The 19,069-nt window shown below is 35.5% G+C and overlaps 1 protein-coding gene across 5 annotated transcripts in view; it reads right to left on the bottom strand.

The window, feature by feature from the left end:
* MTBP (MDM2 binding protein) overlaps positions 1 to 19,069 on the bottom strand; it is a 76,710-nt gene that overhangs the window by 24,880 nt on the left and 32,761 nt on the right. For all 5 annotated transcript variants that reach the window (XM_002925534.4, XM_034668566.1, XM_034668567.1 and 2 more), the window contains 3 exons: positions 10,583 to 10,756; positions 9,097 to 9,204; positions 1,061 to 1,222 (listed from right to left, as the gene is read on the bottom strand). In XM_002925534.4, coding sequence (XP_002925580.2) covers positions 1,061 to 1,222; positions 9,097 to 9,204; positions 10,583 to 10,756 — 444 coding nt within the window. The remainder of the gene's footprint in view (positions 1 to 1,060; positions 1,223 to 9,096; positions 9,205 to 10,582; positions 10,757 to 19,069) is intronic.

Genomic DNA, 19,069 nt, shown 5'->3' with positions numbered 1-19,069 from the left:
CACTGTTACTGAACGTTCTTACTGATACGTCATGATCGTGATCATACATATAACAGCTAACAGTTCTTTGGCATTTACTGTGTTCTTATATGCGTCAACTCGTCTAATCCTCACAATAACCCCAGTTCGTGGGTAATGTTATTAAGCCCATTTTAAACACGAGGAGGCAGAGGCAAAGAGAGGTAGAATGACTGCCCAACGACATTCAGCGAACAAGCAACAAAACTCAGATTTGAGCCCTGCCACCAGAGCTCCAGAGCCTGGACTGTTGAAATGGCACTGCATGCTGTATTTATATTTTGCTTTTGAAACAGATCATAACCTATTGGAAGTCAAGGATCTAAATTTTTACGTCTTTGTGTATCTTTATGGTGTCAAACAGAGAAAGGAATCCAACAAACATTACTGTTAACTTGAGTCTTTGGTCATTTTTTTATTAACCTATGGAATAAAAATGATCCTCATGGAATAAAAACAAAAAATTACCCTGTACGTTTAAAATGCCAGGCAATCATCAAATGCTTTCTTGTTAGATCTTGTAAAGTTTCACTGTATTCAAATACATCAAAAGAATAGGAACCAGAAAAATAGAAAGAGCTGTAAGTTAATACAGAAGTGATTTCCTGCTCTTCAGGGAAGTCTGGTGACTGGTCCTGCTACAATGAATGGCAAACGTGGAGCATCTTATTGTAGGCAGTTTTAACTACAGTAAACTTACTTCTCAGCTTATGAAAATGCAGCTTAATAGAAATCTACCCATTCTAGCATTTTAGTAAAATTAGTATGAGGAATCACCTTAAAAATGCTTCTCCCTCTGCTCAAAAACAATTATATTAAACATGCTTAATGAAAAAAGTGATAGAAAGTTTTTAATGTTTAAATGACGAGAAATAGTGCATCACATACACACACATACTTGTATACACAAATATATATCACGATTTAAATTTATAAGATACATTTTGATTTGATCATCATTTTATTAGTTTTAATAATAAATAACTATCATAAATGTCACATATACAAAAAGAACTAATATTTAAACCAACAAAAAACTTACCATTTAACATATTGGAGGTTTTAATTTTGTCTGTCTTTATTGGAACTGTTTTAGGAATAAGAGCATCAAAACGATCTAAAAAGCGTTCTCTTATGAGTATTAATAGACTTTTGAGTTCGTCAACAGAAACTACTTCAGGCTGCTTTGCCAACTTTCTCCTCTCTGTAAGATAACAAAACAGTATGATCAACCACATAACTATTATTTTAAAAACTACTACTCTTTTATGATAAATATTTTCAAAAGGAAAAGAGTTGAATATCTCCAGCAACTCAACATTCTTATGTAGGCCTGTTTTCATTTTAACCCCATTTGTAGGTAATGATAGAATTTCCAGTAACATGAGATAAACAAAAATAGAGTAATCTGTTCACATCACAAGGTGGTTAATGGTAAAGGCAAGTTTGCAAGTTTTCAGAATATACTGCAGAGCATTCAGAAGGTTGGTGTTTATGTGAAAATAAAACCTGTAAGACTTTGACTTAAATGTGGTAGCTTGGTCACTTCCATCTGTTTCTTCTCCTTCCCCAAACCTAAACTTACAGCAAAGGAATTTTAAAAAGGACCACAGAAGCAGAAACATTAAATAATGGCAGTTTTGGACATTTTGGAAGATAAGATGATGGTGGAGTGTTACCTGAGTTGGTACAGCAGAGGAGGGGTCAACTGGGTGCCTACAGAGGCACTACTACGAGGTATTAGGAAGATGATGGTGAGGTTCAGGCTAAAATAGGACTAAAGTAGGACTGCATGCATGGATGTTTAGGGAAGGAGCAGTTAGAACTAAAGGTCTTTACCCCACCCTCCAGCCCTCACAGCCAGGAGACTGTGGTAGAAGCTGAAAAGGAATCCCAGCCCATGTAGCATCAGGCACACGGAAAAGTAGCACTGAAACGGGTTAAAACTGGGGGACTACATAGAAGTGTATATACTGAAAGGTCTGACTCCACTCTGATCCCTGTAGCCGGAAAGCTAGCAGCCACAAATGCTCCACTAGAAAGATTAAAGGACGCCCCTGGAGAAAGAGCTTGATCCTGATATTGAAGTGGAGGTAGGGATAGGAGCTCACAACCAAAAGGATGACTTGTCACTCTACCACTCCACAGTGCAGCTTGTCAGATAGTATATCAGAGCGAGGTATGTAAAACTTCCCATTTAAAACAGTACAGACAGAAAAGAATCACCAGACATTTAAGAAACATAGTGATTTGGGTGCCTGGGTGGCTCAGCTGGTTAAACATCTGCCTTCGGCTCAGGTCACGATCCCATGGTGCTGGGATTGAGTCTTGTGTCAGGCTCCCTGCTCAGCGGCAAGCCTGCTTCTCCCTCTGCCTGCTGCTCCCCCTGCTTGTGCTCTCTCTGACAAATAAATAAATAAAATCTTAAAAAAAAAAAAAAAAGGAACATAGTGATTTTAAAGAGCCCATGCATCCCAATGTTTATAGCAGCAATGTCCACAATAGCCAAACTATGGAAAGAGCCCAGATATCCATCAACAAATGAATGGATAAAGAAGATGTGGTATGTGTATATATATATATATACATATATATATACGTATATATATGTGGGAATATTACTCGGCCATCAAAAAGAATGAAATCTTGCCATTTGCAATGACATGGATGGAATTAGAGGGCATTATGCTAAGTGAAATAAGTCAGTCAGAGAAAGACAAATACCAAATTATTTCATTCATATGTGGAATTTAAGAAACAAAACAGATGAACATAGCAGAAGGGGAGGAAAAATAAAATAAGATGAAAATAGAGAGGGAGGCAAACCATAAGAGATGCTAAACTCTAGGAAACAGACTGAAGGTTGCTGGAGGGGAGGTGGGTGGGGAGAAGGGGTAACTGGGTGATAGGCATTAAGGAGGGCACTTGATGTAATGAGCACTGGGTGTTATATGCAACTGATGAATCACTAAATTCTTCCCCGGAAACTAATAATACACTATATGTTAACTACATCGAATTTAAATAAAGAATTTTTTTAAAAAAAGAAAAGGTGTTGAGGAAAGAGAGGATTCTGCATTTCCATGGTCTTATGTTTACTCATATAAGGGAGGACTTTGATCCGGTAATACTTCTACCTCCTGTCCCCCTTCTGTCACTCACTGATCTAGTCTGGAGAAGAAACAAGGCATTCTCTGATCAGATCCTTCTCTCCAACTTCCCTCTGAGCTAGCAAGTCCTCAGGATGCATGCTCTCTATAATGTGGTAAGGGCCCTGCCCCCAAAGGGTTGATCTTCATATGCCTAGTTCTTCATTCAAGGTGGGGGTCAAGGCAGGGGGAATTCAATTCTGGGTGTATCAGGAAACTCACCCGGCTATAGATATAAAAAGTCATATCCCTCAATCCAGCTTTTATCTGTTATTTATCTTCATCAGCGTGTTTCTTAGGTTTATTTTTCAATTGGTTCCAACTTTGGGAGAGTAAGGGGGTTTATTTATTGGGACCCTCAAAATAGAAAAAGGCCAAGATGAAAAAGAGAGACTAAAGCAAGCAAAAAGGAAAAAGGAACCCAGCAGAAACAAAAACACTGCAGGGAACAAAAGAAAGCTTGCTATTAATTAATATTCTTATAGAACTAAGAGAAGATACTACACCCCATGAAACAAGTACAGGATTCTTTAATAAAGGAACAGTTGATGAACAAGGAAAGACTTTTTAAAATTAAGCGCATGAGAGCTCAAATTTTATTTTACTTTTTAAAAAAGATTTTATTTATTTATTTGATATAGAGACAGCGAGAGCACGAGTGGGGTGAGGCTGCAGAGGCAGAGGGAGAAGCAGGCTACCTGCTGAGCAGGGAGCCCAGTGTGGGGCTCGGTCCCAGGACCCTGGGATCATGACCTAAGCTGGAGGCAGACGCTTAACAGACTAAGCCACCCAGGCGCTCCAAAGGCTCAAATTTTAAACATTCCATAAAAGGGCTTAAAATAAATTGCAAGATATTCCCTAGAAACTAGAACAAAAAGAAAACAATATGGAAATAGGAAAGAAAATTAGGTATTCTGTCCAGAAAATTAGGTATTCTGTCCAGGTATTTTTAATATAACTAATAAAAGTTCTAGGGAAAAAAAAAAGAAAAGGAAAGAAAAATTATTAAAGATAAAAGTTTTCAGATTTAAGAATATGAATCTTCTATTGAAATGGCTCATCAAATACAAGCTTAATAAACTGAGGGGAGAAGGAGAGGACAGAATACACACACACACCATGATTCAGAGTAAAGCTTCCAGGGACAAAGCTTCTGCAGATAAACATTCCAGAAAGGAGTAAAAACAAATAAACCAAAAATAAAACACTACAAAGAAAAATAGTATTAAGTTTCTCAATAGGAACGTAGTCACACAGAAGATAATAAAGTAATGTTTTCAAAATTCTGAAGGTAGATGATTTTCAACCTAGGATTCTTTATGACCTATCAGTCAAGTAAAGATATCTTCAGTTATGCAAGAGCTTAAAAAAATTTACGCTCCACTAGGTTCTTTTTTTATTATTATTATTTTTTATTTATTTGACAGAGATAGACAGCCAGCGAGAGAGGGAACACAAGCAGGGGGAGTGGGAGAGGAAGAAGCAGGCTCCCAGTGGAGAAGCCCGATGTGGGACTCGATCCTGGAACGCCGGGATCACGCCCTGAGCTGAAAGCAGACGCCCAACGACTGTGCCACCCAGGCGCCCCTGCTCCACTAAGTTCTACTCAAAGTAGTTACTGAAAGATACGCTCCAACCAAACAAGGGAGTAATCCAAGAAGAAGGGCAAGTGGTCTAGAAAAAAGCAGACTCCAAAAGAAGAGAAGAAGAAAGAGAAGTCTCTAAGATGTTCTGTTATCAGAACAAAATATTAAATACTCTGGAAAAAAAAATAAAGAGAATAAAAAAAATAAAAAGGAACTGCTGTGTTTGAACATACAATGAATTTAATGATAAGTGTGTAGAAAAATGTTGGAGCCTCTGGAAAAACATAACAATATTTTGCTTGTACAGAGGAATGGGCGAGTTAAAAATGATCATCAACCATAAGAAAAACAAAGACAATACAAAAGAGGTGATCATATATTACATGACTCGGTGGTAAACTTATGTATATAGTGATAATAAGGTTAAAACTAACCACTGATTTAACCAAAATTCATGACTTCACTGTAAAGGGGGGAAAGAGAAAGTGAAGATGATATGAGAAAGTGAAGTCTTTATCTTCCATAGTCAGATGCTAAGATAATGTCTGAAACTGGCAAATTAAGAAACAACAGCATACACATACTATTAACAAAACTGGAGGAAATGTTAGGAAAACCAGCTGGAACAGCTGCGGGTCACTGCCTACAGACAGAGACTAAAAGATGGAGAGGAGACAGTAGGGTACTGTTGGTTTCCACATGAAGTTTTTCATTACCAATTGCATCTTAAACTAGACCCATGTATTACTTTTATAAAAATACTACACTTCTAAAACACTTCTGGACTATTAACATTTTCTTCTACAATAAAACAGTAAATTGTAAATGCATAAAGAATTCAGTTCAACATTTATTATGTACTGTCTACAAAGCAAGGTGCTGTGCCCTTAGACATAGAGGATTAGAACCTGTTCCTACATGAGGTCGATACATAAATTATGCAAGACAGTAAGCAGGCTGAGGAGGAAGCAGCCAGCCTAGAGGCTCTACTTTAGAACATCAGCTTTAGGACGACGCCTGTGCAAAATCCCACCTTAGCAATGTGGATACTGGGAGGGTCATTCTAGTTGTGATCCAAGGTAAGTGACAGACAATTCCTGCACTCAAGAACATTAGTAATCGTAAAGTAAGATTGTAAAATATGCTGCTGTTATTACATCTTCTTAGCAATGAAGCTTTTATTTTCTGTACAATCTGCTGGGAGCCATTCTAAACAAGAAATTATCAATGGTTTGTTTTCATCTGAAAGATGCACAATAGGTAATGTGCTTCAGAATTTAGCTCTACATTTTTATTAATGTTAAAAATAAACTTAAATCATGAACCGGAGCCATGCTTATTAAAATAGTCAATTATATTGCAACATTGGGCTATCTGGAGAGCGGGGTAAGACTTCCTCCTGACCTTGATGACAGAAAAAGAAAGAGGAAATAGATGAAGTTTAACAGGGTTATGAGCAGAATAATTTACCTAGGCAAAAAATATTCTCTACACAAATGAGTTTGCACATGAGTGGCAAACTTTTGGAAGAAAAATATTGGGCTAAAGTCAAAAAACGAATCAGCAAAAGAATGCGATTCCTAGAAAAGCTAGCAGCAACTTAGGATCTATTAAAGAAAAAGACAGAGTAGAATATCCAGAAGTACCAGAGACTGAGTGTCAATCAGGTTTGTACTAGGTTCCATAAATTTAAAAAAGATGTGGGGAACTCAGAGTAGTGACCGCAATACTGGAGCAAAACGACGACACTGTTGTTGTTTTTGGTATTTGTCTTGCATCATACCAAATAGTCTTTTACTGAAAAATTGTCTAGCATCCTTAAACTTTTTCTTTAAAAACCAGTGAAACAAGATATTTAATGTTTCCAAACGCACAAGTTATAAACTACCAAAAAATCAAGTAAAAAAACTTATAAAATTATACATTATAAATATCATTCTAATATAATAGTATTAAATATAATTTTAAAAAATAAAACTACTGGAAGTAATTATTCTAAAAAATTAAACCATAACATAAATTTTATTTGATTTTTGTGTTGTTTTAAACAACAAAGGGTCTCAGTAATGTATGAACATTTTCATGCAAAATTTCTAGTTGCTCTTTCTGATTCAGTACTGGTCAGAGAAATAGTGGGGAGACAGTAAGTCTACTGCATATCTTGTTGATAATTTTGAAAAAAAAATCTTGAAAAACTGCTTGTTTTACAGCAAAGGGTATCATCTTTGTATTGATTCTGAATTGTTGATTTTTTTTCCAAAGAAAGCTGTTCCTAGTACATTAGATTTCACCATGTGTAAATTAATTAACTATACCACTTTCAGTACTTTCATATTTATATTTCACTTCTTTGAAAGTCACTGAAATACACTCAGACATTCTTACATTAGAAACTTCGTTTTGCTGTCATTTTCTTGTCTTTTAAGATACAGGAATTCTGAACAGGTACAACTTTACCTCAAATTTTTAATCCAGTGTTGACTCTGGGTAGAGAAGAGATTGGTTCAGCAAGTATTTCCCTCATAAACTGATTAACCGGATCACTAATGTTCATCAGGATTTAATGCTTGGGATTGCAAACTGGTCATTTTATGGATATGGCCAGAGCTGGTGTCTCTAGCAGCTACCAGCTAGAGGTTTCCCTCAACTTCAGGCCCCCACTGGTCCTTGCACCTTGCCCAGAGCTGTGGCCTCCTTACGGCTGTGCTACAGCTCAGCTGCTGGTGCTTCCACATCTTCAGCATTTATTTAGCACCTCCGTCTCCCCTTCCCGCAGAAGAGCTTCCAATCACACCTGCTGGAAGCAGTCTAGTTAGAGTTGTCAGTATTCCACTTCCCACCTAAGCAGGAGCATTAACTCTTCCTACCCAAAGGAGACATGCATCAGCTTCAGAGAGCACCCTATTCCTCCACTCTGGCAGATCTTCTGGTTGGAAAGGTAAGGAAGAGAGGTGAAGATGAAGGAGAGAGGAGATACTGAGGAACCGAGTTACAAAGAGCTGCAAAAGGCTGACGGCAAGGGAGGGCCTGACGAGGAGTTTAGCAGGGACAGAACAAAGTCAAGAGGTGAATAATACTGCAGGTTGATATTTGAAATAAGGGTTTTCCAACCACAAAAATACTATTCCAGTATTTATTCTTTTTCTTGGTTTTAACATGTACTACTTTTTATTGAAACTGATTTGCCTTTCTAACTATATTTTCCTTGAGCTAATATCATTGATACAATTTTAAAAAATCAGTGGTTGGAGGAGTTCAAGACTACACTATTACCCTGATTTGTACAACCGAAAAGGTAGGTAATTCTTAAAGAATAACTGAGACCAAGTATTCTAAAATTATTTTCCATTGAATAAAACAGGCTACTGAATTCAAGATATTTTAAAAATGCTTTTAAAGAAAAGAATGATAGTTTTTGTTTTAATGTATCTATTTAATTCTAATATCACTTTTTTTCTATATGCAACTAAAGAGGCCTCACAATTTGAGTCAATTTCTTAACTGTTATCAGTTACCTTAAAATAAGTTCATATTAGGTACTAATGAATGATTATTTATTAAAAAATGTTAAGACTGATACCAACTAAACATTGAGTAATAGAGGTAAAACCTTAAACTAGGACTCTTGGGAAAAGTGTTAATTTCCTGAATAAGGAAAAATCCATAATGCTAACTTCACACTGCACATATGTGAAATGTGTTATTATTAATAGTCATGGTTAAAGTCTAAGAATCAATGCTCAACTTAGCACATTAATTTCTCTGTAGTTGTATTTCCTTCTATTTGTAGTCTTTATCCTTCTGATACAACCAAAAATACAAAAATACAAATATAAAAAATCTATATTAATCAGAATTAAAAAACCATAGCTACCTTTTCCAGTACACAGTTAAAAAGAACGAATACAAAATTATCCTAAAGAAATATTTTTATAGGGGCACCTGGGTGGCACAGTCAGTTGAGCATCTGACTCTTGATTTCGGCTCAGCTTGTGATCTCAGGGTTGTGAGACTGAGCTCGGCATCAGGCTCCACACTCAGTCAGGAGTCTGCTTGAGACTCTCTCTCCCTCGCCTTCTGCCCCTCCCCCCCACTCTTTATCTTTATCTCAAATAAATAAGTCTTTAAAAAATATATTTTTATAAATGTTAGAGATGTATGAAAATAGAAAGATTCTGAATCTGGTGGAAAAAGGCTGCAGACCTTTTCTACTCTGGATCACCTGTATCAAGAATAGTTCTACAAATGAGCATTATACCTAAAAGACAAAGTACGACAGTAACAATGCATTATGTCTGAACAACATTCTTACAGTAGAATGAAATGTACAAATCATTACTTACTCAGACATTCTTTTAAAGCCAAAGCTTGAACATTAGCTAACTGTTTCTCTCTCTGTATAAGTTGCTCGCCAGAAAAATGTGGAAGTGACAAGAAGTCAAAAGGAAAGCCTGAGAAATAGAAAAAAGTCAGTATTAAGGATGTTCTACGACAATAATATTCAGTTCCCAGAAAATGTATTATTACATAATTTTAAAAAATAAAAGCCAGTTACTCATCTCTCTTGCTCTTGCTTATTTCAAAATAATAATAAAGATGCAGAAATTAAGCATGCTAAATTATTTTGCATTTTAAACTCTGACCTGCCTCTTAAATTGAGGGAATTTAGTTAAGAGAGCAGAATTTCCTCCATGACATTTTCTTTTACGGGCTCAGCTACTGAAACTCCTACACAAAGCACAAAGGGAGTATGGCAGCTAGTCTCTAAAGATGCTCTCCAATCAGCCACACTTACTATTCACCCACTGTGTAGTCCTTCCACAGTAAATCTAGGCTAGCTCTATGAAACCAATAAGGTATCACAGTATGAGTCAAAAAACCTAGAGGCTTCTTAGAACAATGCTCTAAGACAAATTAGCAACCAGGTAAGAAACCAGACCACCCCAAGACTATAGTGTTGTAAGGAAGCCCGAGTTGGCTATGTGAAAGAGCCTGTGAAGAGAACATAAGCTTGCATCTGTTCCAGCCATCCTAACCCAGGAGCCAAACAGGTGGGTGAAGAAGTCATCTTACACAACAAGCTCCGTTAAGTTTAAGTGAATGGAGCCCCGGCTTTATGTGGCTGCAAACGTAAAATGGGACTTCAAAATAGAACCATCCAGCTGAGCCCGGTCAACCCACAGGACTAGGAAAAGTAATAACACAGTCATTTTTTAAGCTAAATTTGGTGTAGTTTGTCATACACTGATGGATAACCAAAACTTGGAACTTGGAGAGAAAAAAAAAGATGGGCAATAAAATGGAACAAGATGCTTGAGAGGAAGTAAAAATGAGAGAGAAATTATAGAAAAACAATGTGTTTAAGTGGAAAATACAAACAAGGCGCCTGGGTGGTTCGGTCTGTTAAGTATCTGCCTTCAGCTCAGGTCATGATCCCAGAGTCCTGGGATTGAGCTGCTTCTCGGGCTCCCTCCCTCCGCAGTGGACAGTCTGCTTCTCCCTCTGCCCCACCCCCTCATGCTTGCGTGCGTGAGCTATCTCTCTCTCTGAAATAAAAAAATAAATCTTTAAAAAATAAATGAAGTGGAGAATACTAAAAATTTCCTATTTGGAATCGAAAGTTGACCTACTAAATTTTACTAAGTATAATGAAAAAGGGATTAATTATCTGTATTATAAATTGTTCATATATGCTATAGTATGTTTGAAATAAATGGTAAATTGAAAGTGAAATGGAGTTTGGGGAAAATAAAATTATTAAAAACCACATAAGTTAACTGTATATACAAACAAATATAAAAATGTTTTCCACCTAAAATTAATACTTACTCAGATCAGCTTCTTCTGTCCTTGCTTTCATTTTTCCATGAATTAAACTGAGTGCAAATGAGCCATTGATCTGGTTGGCTGAGTGAATCAATGTGGCTTTACATTTTCTATTGCCATTACCTTGTAACAGGAGATAATAGCTAGAACACTCTCCTTTCACTTCAACATCTGGAACTAAACAAAAACAATTACCTTGTTAAGTATTTGAAAATTCAGCATGTAACATGCCAGAACCATATATTTGACCCATCGGATATAATGACTTTCTATGTTATTTGAAAACAAGCTGTTATGCAACCTTTTTTGGGTAGCACTTGCACATTTAACTCAGAAAACTGAAAGCAGAGAATCATAACAAAAATGATACAGAGCATAAACATTTTACTTTAAAATGTGTCCTTGTTTATTAACTTTTGATATGGCTCACTAGAGTTCCATGATATCATTCTTATACGACCACACCCATAAAGTATCAACTACTCTTTCCAGCTTCTATTTCCTTAAAGTGGAATAAACTGACCCCTGTGAGCACACACAAAATTCCACTGGTGGAGCAGGAGTGTACAGATACACTCCAGGGTAGCTTTTCAGTCCCTGCAGTGGGCATCCATAATGTATTTTACAGAGGAAATGGGAAGCATTCATTAATCTGGCATGTCAGTTACAAGAAGGTCACTTAAGACAGTTTCTTGTATATTTTAAAAACAAATCAAGTGAGGGTTATAGTGAAGGTCAAAGAAAAACTGTGAAGCCTTTGTGATTAAAAATGGAAGTAGAGTCCCTTTTTGTTGAAGGTGGTAAATTAGACATAAGCATTCATTTGCACTATCTTCTAAAATTCCACAAAAGGAGATTAAAGAGATTTTTAAAATAGCACAAATCTACAGGGACTAATATCTGACAGAAGACACAAGAGAAACTAATTTTGAAAGCAGGAGAGCAAATGAATAACTGGTAACAGACTGCTAAGGAAGCTGAGAAAAACAGTGGACAAGGCTTGGAAGCAACATAATTTATACTACAACCCCTGATAAGACTGTGCGGTGATGGTCCCAGACGGTACTGGAAGCAACATGAAGGTGAAATAGGAAAATAGGTTGAAGTCTGTGAGAAGCAGTTTGGCATCCTGACCAATCATTATTCCATTGAGGCACATGATTGTCCTTTCCCCGGTACAGAAGACTACTGGTTTATTCTCTGCAGAAAGTAAAACTAGGTGTCTCTGGCCTGAGAGTTACCAGACAGAGAGTAGGGTTAGAGTCAATTAACAGTAGATTAAGCGTGTACTTGTATATTGAATATTGAGACCCTTTACCCTTCTTCACCCACATAACTTCTAGAATTTTGGAAGCTAGATAACAGAATTGAGCTTTCTTTTGGAAATGTGGTCAGTCCTAGAGGAATCCCAACATAGGGTCAGCTAAAGTCCCAGTGAGATCACCCTAAAATGAAGATCACAGTCAACAAGCTACACTCGTGCACCCACATTTTCCTGTTAGCTTTCTGGTACTATCCCTTAAATGTGAGCAGGTAGGCAAATGTTATGAGATCTCAAGTAAAGTTGCTAATATGAAAACTAGATGCCAAAATAACAGAAAAAAGTGACTCGCAAGGAAACTAAAGAATATGCAGTAAAAAGAAATTACACACACAAAACAAACAATCAGATCACTAAAATCCTCAGAGAAGATACTGTATCCATTAAATAAGAACAGGAGATTATAAGAACATTAATAAGAAAGAGCTCATGGAAATGAAAATTAAGAAAACATAAACATTATATTTCACCTAAACGGGTAGAAGAAAAAGTTCAGTGAATCTACAGAACGTAGAGTAAAAAGACAAAGAAATGGAAAATAGTAGAGGAAGATCAAGAGAGACAGACAAACAACCCAGGAGGAACAACATCTACACAGGATTAACAGTAGTGAGAACATAAAAAAGAGGGAAGGAAATTACCAACAAAATAATTATAAGAACACTTTCCCCAATAAAAAGACAAGCTTCCAGACATGCTGAGAGCCCAATACAAGAATAAAAGTAGACCCACCAAGGTGCATGATCATGAAAATTCAGAAGACCAAGAACAAGTAGAAGACTCTACAAAATTCCAGAGAAAATATAGGTTTCCTATAAAAAAACAAAAAACGAAAAACAAGAATGAGAACAGCGCTAGAATTCTAAACAACAGCACAAAAGCTGGAAGACAATGGGGCAATACCTTCAAATTTTCGGGAAGATTTTAGCAAATCTGCTCCACCTAAACAGGGACTAAAGGGAAACAAAAGATTAAAGGCACCAACAAAGAAAGGGCAAAAGAAATTTCCATGATGATGAAAAAATTGTCTTTTAAATCCAAAGCTATGGAACAAAGCTAGAGAAATCAGTTGGAATTAGACAGGTCATAAAGATCTGGAAGAGACTTCTTACATATACATGATTGATAGAATACTTCAGTGCTTGAAGGTACTGAAAGGAGTTTCACCACTGGGGGAAGGCTTTGTGGCTAGATATAAAAAAAGATTCACTGACTCTAGCTAAAACAGAATACTGTACAGGAAAGGTAAATAAAACATGGCTCAACTGTGAAGAGCGATTACATAATCATAACAATTAAAACAACTAATATTAATTTAAAATTACTGTAGGAGAGGGAAATGAGAAGAATTTGATTGTGTGGTGAGAGTGAAGGAGCTTAGAGGATCCACACTTCCCTGTTTGAAAACTTACTATAAAACTACTGTAATCAAGACATTGAAGCACTGGTGTAACAACAGACATACAGATTAAGAGAACTGAGAATCCATAAGTAAACCCTCACATTTATAGTCAAATGATTTTCAACAAAGGTACCGAGACAATTTGATAGAGCAACAATCAACAATCATTTCTTGATTTCAACAAATGGTCTTCGAACAACTGAACATCCAATATGCAACAGGATGAAGTTGAACTCCTACCTATCTACCTCACGTATTAATTTAAAATTGATCATAGACATAAATTTAAGAGTTAAACTTTAAAGCTCTTACAATAAAACAAGGGCATAAATCTTCATGACCTTGGGATTAGGCAATGGTTTGTTAAATAAGAGACCCACACCACAATGAACAAAAGAAAAAAAAAAGAGAAAATTGAATTTCACCAAAATTAAGAACTCTTGTGCTTAAAAGTACACCATCAAAAGAACGAAAAGTCAACCCACTATGGAGTTGGGGTAAAAATGATATGTCAATGCAAGCTTATCAATTTTAACAAATGTACCACTGGGGTGGACTGTTGGTAACAGGGGAGGTTACATGTGTGTGAGGACACGGGCTATATGGAAACTCTGTATTTTCTGCCCAATTTTGCTGAGTACCTAAAACTGCTCTAAAAAAATAAAGATTGTTAATTTTAAAAAGAAGTATCCATATGACAAGGCTGCTCTGAGAAATAAATTTGAGATGCTGTAGGGAAGGTGTTTATATCAATGCCTGACATATACTAATTATTCAGTAACTATTACCAATTAATTAAAAAAGTCAACCTACAGAACAAAGGAAAATTTCTGTAAATAGTATATCTTATAAGGGATTTGTATCTAGAATATATAAATAGCTACACAACTCCTATGGTAATAAAAAGACAATTAAAAACTGAAAAGAGGATCTAAACAGACCTTCTTCCAAAGATATATACAAATGGCCAATAAGCACACAGGATGCTCATCATAGCCAAAAAGGCACGTAAATCAAAACCACAAAGAGATACCACTTCACTTCCCTTGGATGAATATAACAAAAATTATAGACAATAATAGGTACCGATAAAGATGTAGAGAAAATAGAACTCTTATAAATTGCTGTTGGGAGTATAAAATGGTACAGCTACTGTTTGGCAATTCCTCAAAAAAGTTAAACATATAATTAACAAATACTCAGAAATGCCACTCCCAGATTTATATCTAAAATAATTTTAAACATATGTTCACACAAAAACATGTACATAAATATTTATGGCAGCATTATTTACAATAGTCCAAAAGGGTCAACAGCTAAAGTGTCCATCAACTGATGTGTGAATAAATATTAAGTGATGCATTCAAATGACGGAGTTGTATTCAGCAATAAAAAGAATGAAGTACCAGTACGTGTACAACAAAGATGAACCTTAAAAACATGCTATATGTGGAAGAAGCCAGACATTAAAGATGACATATTTCTTGTATGATTACATTTATATGAAATATCCAGCACAGGCAAATCTATACAGAAAGAAAGAGATTAGTGATTGCCTAAGGGCTGGGGGGAGGAGCAGGCAAGGGGAATGGGGAGGGACTGCTAAAGGGTTTGGAGTTGCTTTCTGGAGACATGAAAATGTCCTAAAATTGACTGTGGTGATGGTTACACAAACCATCCTGTGATTAGACTAAAAACCATGGAATTGTATAATTTAAATGATTGAATTATATAGTGTGTGAACTACATCTCAACAAAGCTTTTTGTTTTAATTTATAATTATCTTAGGAATGTAAGGTTCTGCTCACAAAAAAAGTTCTTAGCATTTTGGAATTTATATGCACGTGATACATACATATATATATATATATATGAGTACATTTATATGTATATGTGTATACAGACACATACACATACACTAAGAAAACTACTGCAATTGTATTAAAAGTTTATTTCACAGATGAACATACTGTGACTTAAAGCTTATCCCCCCAAACAACCATGAAGTACAAAAGTAAATTTATGCAATAGAGACATTAATACTGTTCATAAACATCAATCTTAAAAAAGGAATTTAAATAAAGGCTTTAGGCAGGAAAAAACGCTTGTTACCAGTTGCACTGGAAACTAAGGTTTGCTAAGAGTTATAGTGACTTTAATTCATTTACCAACTTAGCACTTGGCCAATTCAAGGGTGTCCCTTCAATCCATGGCATCCTTTCCACATTTATTTTAAATTCCATCACCTTTATTAGCATTTTAATCATGGAAGCCTGTAATTACAACAATCTTTTTTTCCTCAAAAGAAAAATATTTATCTTAAAGAACTCCCCTAACCATAATGACTATGCAGTCATTTAAAAAATGTTCCAGGTTTGGCAGGTGTTAATTGAAGACTTACTAATTTTTATGTAAATACCACAGAGAGTAATTGATTTACAATTAGAATTATTATTCAATTCTCATAGCTCTTCCTAAAGAAATAAGGGGAAATGATTACAACAGAAAACTTCTATTTTCTTTTTTTTAAGATTTATTTATTTATTTGAGAGAGAGGGAGAGAGAGAGGGACAGCACACACCAGGAGGAGTGGCAGAGGGAGAGAGCGAGAATCTCAAGCGAACCCCCGCTGAGTGAGGAGCTCCATCTCATGACCCTGAGATCATGACCAGAGTAGAAATCAAGAGTCAGACACTTAACAGACTTGAGGCACCCAAGTGCCCCTACATATTTTCCTCAGTTATTTTTACACTATCAACTTTTAAGAGATTGATTGGCTTGCATGTCCCCTCTCCACCAAAACAAACATCTATTTTGGATCTATTATACAGGTAAAATGAGAGAGGAAGAAACTACAATCGCCCTTCAATTGTATCAAATATTATAAATAATATATAAACTATAATGAAGAGATAGATCATTATTAGCTTCATTAGCAAACAAAATTCTGGTAAAATAAATATAAAGTCATATTTCATACCAGTAAGTTTCTCAGTGGTTCTTAAAATCCTGTAACACCCCCTCTTTTTAAAACAGTTTAACAATATAAAATACAAGATAATATTAATATAAAGAGGAAATAATATTCCATATGCTATAATGAAAAATATATCAGGATGATGAGGGTAGTAAGATATTCTGGTTAAGTAGATCTTCTGACTTACTAACAAATATTATATATGTGTGTGTGTGTCTTAAGAAACAACAAAATAATATATACAATTATTTAGATAATCATGCTAAAAATGAAACAAAATAAAATCTAGTTTTCAATGTAGGCATTTTAGGAGGCTACACACTTCCAACAATATTATTGTTCAAACAATTCTAGACCCAACTTTTTGAAATGGTCCTTAGGGTCAGCTGGGGAATCATAAGGGGGAAAAAAAAAACCAAAAAAAAAACCAGTCTAGTTATATTCACCAAGCATTTTCAAAAAATGTATTGCCTAGCTTGATTTCCTACTTTATTCATCAGACTGAGCTTTGAGTGATTCAGCATAAAACTTAGCTTCATTGAGACTAGCCAAGGAAATGCCCTGGCTCAATTTTAAAAATAATCTGAAATGGTTTAAGAAATGATAGTATTGTTGAATGCTGTATGACACCTCCTACTGTGAAGATTCCAAAAATGCAGAAAAATTTATAAATTGCACCGTGACTACTTTAAACAAGAAACATTAGGATCATAAATTGTATATATTTCTCTTTAGTTACAACACAGTAAAATAGGCAATTTGAAAGCCACAATGAATAGAGAAACTTCAGAAGATATTTCAAGATCTTATTATAAAGAACAATGATTTCTTTATTGTTCCACAGACAGAAATCCTTTAAGGTTGGACAGAATAACAAAAAGCTACTGCAGAGTTTACAAAATGTCTACCTTCATCACCAACTGTGATTCAAACAAGTTTGCGAGATAGACTAAGTAAGTATTACTATCCTGATTTTCTAGCCAAGGAATTAAAAGCCTAAAATAGCGATTCTTCTTTTTCTTTTCTTTTTTTCCCTTTCTTTCTTTCTTTCTCTTTCTTTCTTTCTTTCTTTCTTTCTTTTTCTCTCTCTCTCTCTTTTTCTTTCTCTCTCTCGCTTTTTTGCCTCAGAGCATCTTAAGGTCTTTCTCTTCTGTAACAGTGGCTCTCTAGCCTAGGGTTGAAAAGAGCACATATAGGGCAGAAGTTCTTAATACTGGATGCACTTGAAACACTGGGGCCTGGTTTCCTCCCCAGAGATTTGTATTTACCTGTTCTCAGGCAGGGCCCTGTTGGACATTCTCCCTTTTTGATTTTCCTTCCTTCCTGCCTTCCCTCCCTGCCTTTCTCCTTCCTTCCTTCTCTTTCTCTCTCTCACAAAAAGTGTTAATGAGATATAATTTACACAGATGTATATACATATGTCAAAGTATGAATGTGATTAATTTAAGGAAATTATATAATTATGCATCCATCACTATAATCCAGTTTTGGAAAACATCCATTATCACTCTTCAGTCAATCTCCCCTCCTATTCCTGGCCTCAAGCAGGAATTTCTTTCTGTTCCTTTAGCTTTTTATAGAAATTCCATATGAAGTTAACCATATTTAGGTACACCCAAAACTTTTCATGCCTCAATATGTTGAGCAATATTCCACTGTATGGACAAAACAAACTGTGTTTATCTATTCACCAGCTGATGGATGTTTGCATAGTTTCCAATTCTTAGCTACTATAAATATGGCTTTTATTAACAGTTTCTTGCAAGTGTTTATGTGAAAATACGTTCTCATTTCTCCTGGATAAATACCTAGGAATGGAAATACTGGGTTGCATAGTTAAGTGTAAACTTCACTGCCACACTGTTTTCCAGAGTATCTACGCCATTTTACACCATCCCCAGCAATGTGTGAGATCTGCAGTTTCTTCACATCATCATCAGCATTTGATAGTCACTGTTTTTAATAACAGCCATTCTGGTAAGTGTATTATAGAATCATATTGTAGTTTTAATTTGCATTTCCCAAAAGACTAACGATGTTGAGCACCTTTCATGTGCTTTATTAGCTATTCATGTATCTTTAATGAAATGTCTATTCAAGTCTCTTACCTACTATTAATTGGGTTGTCTCCTTATTATTGAGTTGTAAGAATTTTTTTTTAATGTATCTGTCTACTATCAGACATGACTGGAAATGTTTTCTCTTAGTAACCTTTAAAAATTTTTTTCTAGAGCTTCTGGGTGGCTCTGTAGGATAAGCGTCCAATCTTGATTTCAGCTCAGGTCATGATCTCAGGGTCCTGGGATCAAGCCCCACATCAGGCTCCACGCTCAGCAAGGAGTCTGCTTGTCCCCTTCTCTCTGCCCCTCCCCCGCTCATGCACACATGAGCTCTAAAATAAATAAATCTTAAAAAAATGAATATTAAAAAAATTAGTTGGTTTTTCTTAGTGTTTTTCAAAAAGTAGACATTTTTAGTTTTGGTGAATTTGTAGATTTTTTTCCTTTTTATAGATCCTTTTGGTAGATCTATTTTCTTTCAGAGGTTTTATAGTTTTAGTGCTTACATTTACTTATATAATCTATTTAGAGTTAATTTTTATATAAAAATCTTATATATATATTTTACATATGGATATCCAGTTCTTTCAGCATTGCGTTAAAGAGACTCTCTTTTTTCCATTGGCATCTTTATTTCTATTTTGTTCCACTGATGCATGTATATTCTTAACTCAATACCACACTGTCTTGAATACTGTGGCTTTATAGTTGAGAAGTTGTGAATCAGGTA

The sequence above is a fragment of the Ailuropoda melanoleuca genome, chromosome 9 (genome assembly GCF_002007445.2).
Source record: "Ailuropoda melanoleuca isolate Jingjing chromosome 9, ASM200744v2, whole genome shotgun sequence".
Lineage (NCBI taxonomy): Eukaryota > Metazoa > Chordata > Mammalia > Carnivora > Ursidae > Ailuropoda > Ailuropoda melanoleuca.
Note: the sequence above shows the minus strand (reverse complement) of the source record. Positions and strands in the feature narration are given on the sequence as shown.